The 11,388-nt window shown below is 35.4% G+C and overlaps 1 protein-coding gene across 1 annotated transcript; it reads right to left on the reverse strand.

The window, feature by feature from the left end:
- Positions 1-5,025: 5,025 nt before the first annotated feature.
- Positions 5,026-7,597, reverse strand: LOC107785247 (F-box protein At5g07670-like). Its single transcript, XM_016606499.2, has 2 exons — positions 6,232-7,597; positions 5,026-5,669 (listed from the first exon to the last, which is right to left on the reverse strand). The coding sequence occupies exons 1-2, from the start codon at positions 7,425-7,427 to the stop codon at positions 5,375-5,377; spliced, it is 1,491 nt and encodes a 496-aa protein (XP_016461985.1). The 5' UTR covers positions 7,428-7,597; the 3' UTR covers positions 5,026-5,374.
- Positions 7,598-11,388: the final 3,791 nt, after the last annotated feature.

Here is an 11,388-nt window from a genome sequence, read left to right on the forward strand (position 1 = left end):
CACAATGTATTGTAATGGAAGTTTGTTTGACAAAAGAAGAGACGAGCAGCCGCCTGTGAAAATTTAACAATCAAGAAGACAAGAGAAGAAAAAAATGTGAGAAATTTAAACAAATATTTGAAGTGGGTATGAAAATAATATAGTGTTAAAATAAGAGCAAGGGTTGTTAGTTAATGTATTTTGATATCAGCGGAAAGACGTTGAAGTATATCTTAAAAGTTGTTTGTAAGGCATCGGAAAATTAATAACCTTTTATTAGAAATGCTCTTTAATATTGCTACTTTTCAAATAAGAACAAAAAGACTATTCGGGATAGTATAACTAATATGCTTGGGATAGAGGAGTGTCTTTTGCTGACATCTAATTAAATGGTATTATAATCCCTAGTAATCCAAATGTGAGGTCTAAAACCGACCGAACACTAATATTAGTTACTAATCTGAAGGGTTGTATCCTTTCAAATAAATTTGTTATTTTTATTTAATTTCTTTTAAGTAAAATATTTAAACTATTTAGAAGGACATTTTAGTAATTTAACTTTGACTTTTGGAGTTCTCACTTTTATAATGATATAGATATAGATTTTTAATTAAATAAATATTTAAATTATTTCGAAGGACATTTTAGTAATTCAACTTTTAACTTTTGAGGTTCTCACTTTTATAATAATATAGATTTATTTATCATTTTGGGATCAAATTAGTTCGTTGGTATATAAATCACGTAACAAATTCAACTATACCATTTTACGAGTAAACAGTTTGACGCCTACCATGGGACTTAGACAGTTGCGTAATTGACTCGACATTCAGATGTGGAAAAAAAAGTACTCGATTTAGTATTCAGCACGGAGAAAATGAGACATGTACCTGTATATGGTAAAATTGGTTTATATTAAATGCTCGAATGATTACATGACACGTGGAATCGGAGGTGGACGGAAGATGAAGTGAGTAGGAATCAAGACCGAGGACAACAACTTCGGTTGGTATTGGGTAGATTCCGAAGGGAACGCAGTCAACAGAGGCAAACAAATGTTTGTCATCGGATGACATTTAATGAAGAATATTCCTCAGTATTAAGTATGCAGCCGTTACAGAGAATTTTGGCATTCATAGCATGCCGTTACAAATTCATCAATGACCCCCATGATGGTAGGCCAGTAACTCACGCTTTTAGCTATATTTTACACTCTAATTACTACACTTTGAATGTATTTGAGCCTAGTTATCAGTACTTTATACTTATTGCGTGTGTTATGTTATGTAGGATGTGATTATGAGTGAAGAAGCAAGTTTGGAGCTAAAATGGATGATTTGGAGTTTTGAAGTTTGAGTAGAAGCCCAAGATATTAAGTCGGGATCACGTTCGGGGCTCGAGGACCAAGTCTAGATGTCAAAAAGTGAGAAAAAAAGATTGCTCTAAGAAAAATATACTACCGCGTCGCGGGGCGCTAGTGAAATGTAGAGTGAAAAAAATAAATTCTCTAAAACTTCCCACTAATGCGGCGCATGGTGCGCCGCCCGGTGCACCGCGATAGTGTACCCAACTTTTTTCACTTCGGCTTGGAAAGGATAGTTTCGTCTAGGCCCGTTCCTACATGATATAAATACAGCAAAAACATGAAATTTAGGGGACTTTTGACCTTGGAAGCTTTGGGAGAGCATTGGAGGCTACAAAATACAGGATTTCATTATCTTTCCATCAATTCAATACAGGAGTTTGGATTGTAACGTTAGATTGATGTCTTCTCACTCTTTAATTGTATTTGTGATGACTTCCTCCATAATTATGGAGTATTTTACCTAAGGGTTTGACATGAGTTGGTGACTTGGTTGTTGTTCATGGATTTGACTACTGTTTAATTTCTTGAATTTATTAGACGAACTTTAATATAGTTGTAATTTTATTCTTTATAGTGTTTAATCGAAAGAGGAGCATCTTATTGAATATCATTGCAGTGTATGCCTAAATTTATTTTGGTGATTCTTTGAAGTAATCGAGAGCTTCTTGAGTTACCATTTAAATTAAGATTGAGAAATATTCGCGAGAAGTTTCTCTTAGATCAGTCCTACTAATAGATTCTTGTAAGTTTCACCACACCTCACATTAGTTTATTTGAAAAATTTAGATTTAATCAAAAGAGGAGAACGAATCAGAAGTATACGCTAATCACCTATTAAATTCGTGAGAATCGATAGAATCTCAAGAGTGAAATATAACAGTATCATATCCAGAATAACAATCTTACACCTATCATGTCAAAACCCTTCTTTCTCACATTGATAAGAAACCAACTCTGCTAATCTCTAGTTCTTTGCAGTCAATTGTCAGTTGCTTTAATTTCATAGTTAATTTTAGTTATTAATCATCCCAACCAACGTGCGTAATCATCCTGAATAATGTTAAGCTAGAAATTACTTGAACATTGTTTAAATCCAATCCCTGTAGAGACGATAACTATAACTATATTATCTTTGGCTAGCGAGCATTAATTTTGTGTTGTGTTTGCGCTCGTCACTCCATTATCGTCATTTAAGAGGGGCTTGATCCTAGGATCTTGTTCCTTAGGTATATCTATAAAAAGGGACTTGAACAATCATTGTAACATACGAAAAACTCTAACAAACTTATGCTACACATTATTCTCAAGCTAAATAATACTTTATTTTCTGTCTAACATTGTTCTTATTGCTGCCTTCGGAAGCCTTGCTCACGGAACCAGGCTATCTACTATTTATCTTGATTTTAACGCTCAGTCTTATATTTTTATTTAATTTATTTATCATTTTGGGATCAAATTAATTCGCTTGTCTATAAACCATGCAACAAATTCAACTGTACCATTTTACTTGTAAACATTACCGCGTTCACTAGATATACACAAAGAGAATGATTGCTCAACATGCAATGTGCACATTAATAACTCTATTACCAAGCTTGAAGGAGAGTGCTTGACTTGACACATGGAGGAGATGAGTTCTAATGCTAAAAGTACAGATGAAGTCATGGAGAGTTATCGAGCTCGACTGAGGGTGGTTCAGCAAAAAAATTCAATATATATATATATTTTTTTAAAATTCAATATATAAGGTAGCAAAGTCATGAATCTTTAGTCGGACTTCTAATCCGACCATCGTATTAATGAAAACAAGAGCCTCAAGGCTCAAGCCCAATCAAGATTTGTCCGCCAAAAACTTTCATTCGGCGAGCGATCTAATAAATTAGGGAAAATGGCCAAATATATTCATGTACTATCAGAAAAGATTTAAATGTATCACTCGTTATATTTTGAGTCTAAATATATTCCTATCATTATACAATTGGTTTAAATATACTCTGTTTCCGTTAAATTTGTCTAAAGTGGACATTCAATCATATGTGGCACTGACATTTGATGAGGTGATGCCATATGGCTTGCCATCTCAGCACCCCTAACCCATTTTACCCCTCCCTTATATATTTTTTTCACCACTAAAATTTTCTTCCCCTCTACCACTATTCCCACCATTACCGCTACCAAGAAAAATATTATATTTCAAATTTTAGTCTTTTATATATGGATTAGGGGCATTGAGGTGGCATGCCATGTGGCATCCACCTCATTAAATATCAGTGCCACGTAAGATTGGATGTCCACCTTGGACAAACTTAACAGAAGAGGGTATAATTGAACCAATAGTATTACGATATGTGTATATTTAAACCCAAAATATAACGAAAAGTAAATTTAAACCTTTTCTCATAGGGGTATATTTGGCCCTTTGCCGTTGAAAGTATTAGGTTGACATACTACATCTTGCCCGATGAGTCATTGCAAACTTTACACTTAGAAGTCATAAGTAACTAATCTTTCGAGGAATAATAATCATCATCATATTATCCTTAAAAATATTTGATGTGTCACAACTCACAAATGATGCCATATTATAATAGGATGAATCTCTCAAGTTGTTGTCTTTCCATAGCTACCAAATGCACCTGAGTTTTTCAGGTCCATGCCTCATGATATCCTCAGTCATGACTAAAGAGTTATTAGTTGCCTTGCCAATTTACACTATCCACTAGGAAGGATAGTGTCTATTGAACCTATGCACCAAACAATAGCTAATTATGATTGAATTGAAAATAAGAATCAGGAAGTGAAGAACCTAAGTTGCGCGGATCTTCAATTGTGGTGCCGCACATTGTAACTGTGTTCTCGAATCTTAAAATTTACAACATGAAGGATCTGACCTCTAGATCTGTATCCGTATTGAATATTCACATCCGAGCCCGAGCGACTTAGTGAAGAACTAATGAGTGAAGTTACATAAATAAATTAGTATGTGTCAAAAATTAATTAATCAATGCTAGCATCACTTATTACATGGCGTATTTACACCATCTCGTTTTTTATAATAGACTAGTAATTTACTCGTGCAAACAAACACACACGATTCAACTCATATTCATCAAAAACAATTTTAAACACGTGGTTTGTACACAAGAAAAGACAAATACAGATCCTTCTGCAAAATGAGCAAATTCCAGAGCAAGCCGTTTAACCTGGTGTTTGCTTTAGAAAACATGCCAATTGAAGAAATGGAATAGAATGAAAAAGACGAAAAGAAGTTTTTAAATCGTGCTTCAAGTAGAACCTGGATGTGATATAATTCTCAATGGCTAATTTATACAAAAAATTACCTTATGTCAAAAAGAAAAGTCCCAGATAGATCAACTTTATTAGCTTTTTTTTTCTTCATAATATTTCGATCTTACGTCTCAATGGACATAAATTGGAGGCAACACTCAAAAGCGAATCATCTCGAATAAGTAAAATTACGTGGTAAATGTGTTTCTCAAACTGTGCTATGAATTCCTTAGGATCATCTATAAATCTAATTACCGAAGAGGAAGTGCAGCAAATTGTTCTGATTCTTGTCTCCTCAATGAATGACATGCTAGTTGGTATCATTCACATCTACTTAGCATTTAGGCAATTGTTTTGTGCAGCAAGGCATAAAGGTGCCTAAATTCTTTAAAGCGTTGTAGATAGAAGAACCCTTTTTAAGAGTTTCTACATTCAGACGAATAAGAGACAGCTGAGATGGCTTAGTCAAATGCTCGTGAGGGTACAGAATCGAGCTCTATACATTAAACTTAGGCCTCTTTCTCCATCTCTACCTGAGAAAGTGCCAAATCTTCCTAGTTTTCCTAAATGACATACTAAAACAAGGCTACAAGTACAGATAATAACATCAAGGCCTCATTGCAGACAGTATTGAAGCAGAGTATCAAACTGGCCACTATCATCTGTTAAGAGTTCTCCGCATGCACAATGAGGAGGTTTAAATATAGTAGAGTTGTCTGAATGCATGTTGAGGAAGCCAGTCTATGCACCAGGAAGTGACTTCCAGTCGCACGTCTTCTTGAAAACTTTACTGCCTCTTTTCCGCATGCAAGTTCCCACAAGACCAGCTGAAAGAAGAGTTTTTGTGTCTGGTCTCCACTGCAAATCTTTTAGTGCGGAGAACAAGGTAGAGAGTGATGGACTGATTTCACTATCCATTATATTGCCACATGAAATCACCTTGAGGCTCTGGATTTCCTTCCACGAAAGGAGGGCAGACTCAAGGCCTTCAGTTGTAAGTAGTGAACAGCTTTCCAGGCAAAGAGACTTCACTCTCCTGTCGAAATAACGCCAAAATGAAGCTGTAATACCCAAATTTCTTAGCATAACATTATTTAGTTGGTTACACCCCCCTTTAATAAGGTTTATTTCATTCCATTCGTTCAATAGAATGCAAAATAAAATGATGCTAAATTGCCAGTCGCATCTGAGCAAGTTCAGTATATAAACATAAAAAAGTGGATCCTTTGTAATCCAAGATAGCATACTGTCAAATGAAAACTCAAGGATCACCAATGCATTGAGACAAAACTAGCATGTCATCAGTGTGCTATGTGCTTTCTCTAGAGCAAGATCGAAGGGCATGCTATGACCAAAACGAAATGCACTTAAACTTGCAAACACTATCCCTTTGTTTTATTGACTGTTATACAAGATGGGTACAGTGGAAGCTACACTAGAAGTTCAATTTTTTATATTACAGGACTGCATTTCTAAGTCAAAAAGCCTAAAGACAACAAGTTCATGTATGTTAAATACATAACAAAATGTTAATGTAGCACGAAAATTTCCAGCAACAGCGAGCAAAGTAAGCAAGAACAGGATAAGATAACCAATACCTTAGAACTCTAGCAAGGCTGAACATTTCATTATCCAGTCCCCAACAGTGCTGGAAAATAACCTCTCTAACGTCTTGACAGAGTAGAAACAATGTTCTCAAACTCTCCTTATTTCTCAATTGGCATTTCTCCAAATGTAATCTTTCAAGCGTCAGGCAAGATCCCACATCTTCATCAAACCATCCACATTGATCGATACTCTTACAAGACAGAAACCTCAAAGTCTTCAAACTTTCACAATAGGAAAGAGCAGACAACCAACCACCTTCCATCCTATGATCATGAAGAATCAACTCTTCGAGCATTTGACAACATTGCGCTATGGCCTTAATCCCTTCATAGCTCCCTTCACAACCACTCAACTCCAGCTTTACCAATCTCTTACACCCCTGAGCTAAAATAGTCAGTCCAATATCAGTAACCGAAGATTTATAAAACCCATCGACATTTCCAATCAATCTCAATATCTGCAAGTTCTGGCACGCTGCAATCCCGCGAAGAACATGATCATTGCATCTATGCAACTCTAATACTTGCAAAGTTGGACATTCCTCAGCTACACTCAACAATCCCAATTCACTAGCATTTACCACCAATAATCTACGCAAATTCGGACACCCACTAGCTAAAATTCTCAATCCCCTATCAATCTCATCAGAAGGCAACACAAATCTTTCCTTAAAAAACCAATCTTTAGGGTCACTATTAGAATCCACGTGAGAGCAAAGCAATTCGTGAGAGCAAAAAATACCTGAATTTCCGGGTGAAATCAACGACCCATTAACCAAATCAACATGAATAAGATTCGGAAACCGAATAAAAACCCGACCCGAAACAAGAAAATCCCAATCAAGAAGCTTAATGGACCGCACAAGACGACCTTGGAGGTAGAGCCAGCGTTTAGATACAAGGGAATTGGAATTCCTTTGGGAATTAGGAAGCTTAGAGAGAATGTAAAGAAGCGTTTCATCAGAAAGAAGGGAAGTTGGATCGGAGACAAGCGACGGAAGGGTGAAATCTAGGGATTTGCGAAGTTGATGTGGTGAAGGGGATGAAGATGAACGGGATTGAAGGTGCATAGTGAAAAGGACATGATTAAGAGCTTTTTTGTTCTTCAACCATAGATCAGTCCAGCTTGGAGATGGTGGCCCTTTTAATGGTGACCTGAAATTTGGTTTCTCAGGTGAATACGACATTGTTTTAGCTCTGTTTCTTTCACTCAAGTCTTACATTTTTTTTCTTGCACATTTTGTTGTCAGCTAAGTTGTATTTGTGAAATTACTCGTTTCTGCTACTCCCCTAAGATCTGTAATACTACTACTACTTCATCTTCCTATTCTCTTTGTTTTTCTGTTCACGTTTTCCTGAGAAGTTGTTAAGCGAAAAGCTTCGATATTTGAGTCTAACGGACTTCTAACATGTGGGGTCGGGTCGAGGTATCCAAGAATTTGAATTTGGGGCAAATGGGGCCCACTACAGGAATTTTGGGCATTTTTCCCGTTTGAGAATGGGCCACTTTTGCAAATACAAGTTTGGTCGTATTGTCTTTGCCAACGTGCTAAAGTCCAAGATAAGGCACCTTTCACTTCTGCAGAATTTTCAAAGAAGAATTGTTTAAATTCTTGGGAAAGAATTGATGTGATCATAAGTGAGCTGGACTGAGGGATAGCTTGTGAAAGTGTACCCAAGCCTGCGAGAGTTGTACTGAATTGAGAAGAGGCAGTTGTTGAGTTAGCTAATAAGTTTATAGTATAATTTAGGCAGAATAGCCTAAGTCGTAAATCATTTCTTAAAATTATAGATACCTTTTCACCCGTCTAACACCAAAATAATATTTTCCATAAAACCTAATTGCAAAGGAAATCAGGCTGGAGAGCTGCCGTTTGATTCTTCTTTACACTCTCGTCACATGTTAGAAAATAAGATAACATAAAGCAAGAAGAAAAACTTTTAAGCGTGGAAGCAAATTTTCTTAAAGAGATATTACCAGTATATATTATTGTAGACAAATACAAACAAACTTCTTCACGGTATGACAAAGTCACTATATACTGCAAATTGCATTAGCACTTATTAACGAAATCCAGATTTATAGAGTTGAAAGAAAGTATTCAGAATATAGGGGGTGTTTGGTACGATGAAAAATATTTTTTATTTTTCCCATGTTTGATTGGCTTAAATGTTTTGGAAAATATTTTTCTCATGAACTCATTTTTTTACAATTGGAGGAAAATATTTTTCCTATCAAGGGAAGGGAAAACATTTTCTAAAATTCTTTTTCAACCTTCCCCGTCCTATTCTCATCCCCTCCAACCTCCACCAACCCACCCCCACACTCCCACCCTCGCCCCACCCCCTCACCCACCCAAAAATGGAAAGAGTACGGGGAACAGCAGCTCATATATAATAGGATATCCACAACAATGTATTGAAAAGTATTAAATTTTTTAATAGTTAAGTACTTACAATTTTAGAAAGGTTTCCATTGATTAATTTAATTAACTGATAGATATTATACTAAGAGCACGTTAATTTATATGCTGCTTTGATACATACATCGAGTTCGACTATGTAATTTTTGTACAATTTTTAATTTAGAATAAGTTATAAATTCGAATTCTAAAGATATTGTTATTATTGGTGGTTGATGATGTAAATATATAAAAGGAATGAACTTATATATTTATTTTTAGAAAGAGGGCATTTATTAATCCTCCATTTTATTTTAGATGGCATGATTTTTTTTACTAATCGATCCCATTAACAAATTCTACCTTTCTAAATTTGAAATTTATTTAAGATAAATTTTATATTTTATCATCACTGACAATGTTTTAAAATATAATGACATGTCTAAAGCTACAAGTTCAAATAAAAAGAGTAATATATAAAAAATTACCTCATTTCAACACTGGATATGGTGCCTTTTTTCAAATTATACAAGCTATGCATATTTCACATTTTTTACAGATTCTATGTAATTTTTGTCCACTTTCTACAACTCTTTGTAGAATGCCATAAATTTTCTGCGTCCATTTTATAAATTGTATATAACCTTTCTTGGTTAACTTTCTAGTTTGTGTAATTCTTATTTTTCTTTTGTAAAATTTATTACTGTAATACCTTATGTTGTAAGTTTAGAATAACTTACATGTCCTAAGAATAACACACACATATACAACAACAACATATTCAATATAATCTCACATAGTGAGGTCTGAGAAGGATAGTGTGTACGGAGACCTTACCCCTATCTTGTGGAGATAGAGAGATTGTTTCTACATACATACATACATATATACATACATATATGTGTGCGTGTGTGTATTATACTTTCTTTTTTAACCAAAAAAAAAAATATTTTCTTTTTAGTTATGGATCACAATTTTCAACGTTGTTTTTGCAAAAAAAAGTAAAATAACACATAAGTTCCTTCGGGTTTGTGTGAATTTTTAGAAGAATAATTAAATTCTTGAAGAAAATAGAGTCCTAAAAATATTGGGTATTTGGGGAGGAGGGGGAGCAAGGAAACATGGGGGACTTGGGGAAGGGGGTGAGGAGAGTAGCATAGAAAAATATTTTCCTAAAAAAATGTCATGACCCAATTTCTTCTAAAGGCCGTGATGGCGCCCAACGTCGCCGCTAGGCAAGCCGACAGTGAATTAGCCATGTATCTATTTTGTTTAAAAATTTCAAAGTAATTGATTTGTATTTATTAAATAAATAGGAAGTGAAAATTTTAATAAAATAAGCGTAAGATCATAAAGGAATAAGTACAGTGATATAAATACCCAAAAATCATCAAATGTCTACTAGCAGGTTTCCAAGACCCGGTGTCACAAGTGTATGACCAACTAGTAGAATATACAAAACACTAAGCTACTGTCTGAAATAGAGTAGACAGAAAGTAAATACAAAAAAGAGACTCTGGGTGCTACAGAACGGACTCAGAAATCAGCTCACCACTAAGCTTCGGGGTAACGGGGGTGAGCGCCTGAATGGACACCACATGCACCTGCCTCAGATCCTGCACGATAAGTGCAGAAGTGTAGCGTGAGTACATAAACAACATGTACCCAGTAAGTATCCAGTCTAACCTCGAAGAAGTAGTGACGAAGGGTCGACATCGACACTTACTACGGGCCAATAATAAAATATAGAAATGCTAAATAGGCATGGAATATGTGAATAATAAAAATAACTCAATAGCAAGCAGTGAATAAATGATTCTTTAACTGATATTAATTCCAAAATCTCCATCTAACACATACTAGTTCCAAATCAATTTCGGTCATTAAATAAATTATAACCTCTCAAGCCATAACATAATATCAAGTGTAATCGGGCTCCGAGTATTATCATGCACGATTTATGCCGAGGTTGTACTGCCCGATCCAAAATAATGTGTGCACTGCCGAGGGTCAAATGAAACGAACCATAGATGCATCTATTATACTGTCGAGGCGAACGACTCGCTCCCATGAGAGTAGAGAAGTTTACCTCGCTCGCGGAAGTACTTGCGACGCGAGAGGACATGGATTTCTTAGAGTTATTATGTATTCCTCAATTCTTTCCAAAAATAAGAAATCTAAATTGGAAGTTTGCAACTTTAAAATCTCTAGTCTCAACTCTATTTAAGGTAATTAATATGCCTAACAAACATGACGGTACAGTTAAAGCATGATGTTAATTTAAGACTACCCGGACATCTCATGGAATATAGCTACGCACGGACTCTCGTCACCTAGTGCGTACGTAGCTCCCCACACAAGTAATACACAACAAAATACACCTAAGGGGATGAGTTTCCTCTTACAAGGTTAGGCAAGATACTTACCTCGTTCCCAAGCATACTTCTGATCCACTAATCCGCTCTAAAAGTCCCAAGCCGATACCGAACAATCCGAAACTAGTCAAATATTATATAATTTAATCAATATATACTCAAAACTTTATAATTTAACTATTAGAGTAATTACCCAACCCAAATTGGAAGATTCTTAAAATTCGCCTCCGAGCCCACGTACCCGGATTCCGAATATTTTCGAAGATAAACATTACCCATAGCCTCACGAACTCAAATATATAATTTTTACTTAATTTCATAACCAATTTCGTGGTCAAATCCCATTTTTACCAAAATCCTAAGTTCTTCAC

This window comes from Nicotiana tabacum, chromosome 4 (genome assembly GCF_000715075.1).
Source record: "Nicotiana tabacum cultivar K326 chromosome 4, ASM71507v2, whole genome shotgun sequence".
NCBI lineage: Eukaryota > Viridiplantae > Streptophyta > Magnoliopsida > Solanales > Solanaceae > Nicotiana > Nicotiana tabacum.

Coding starts and splice junctions, on each gene's coding strand:
- LOC107785247 (XM_016606499.2), bottom strand. CDS start 7,427: ATGTCGTATTCACCTGAGAAACCAAATTTCAGGTCACCATTAAAAGGG. Junction 5,670..6,231: donor AGCCTTGCTAGAGTTCTAAG/GTATTGGTTATC, acceptor TTATTTCGACAG/GAGAGTGAAGTCTCTTTGCC.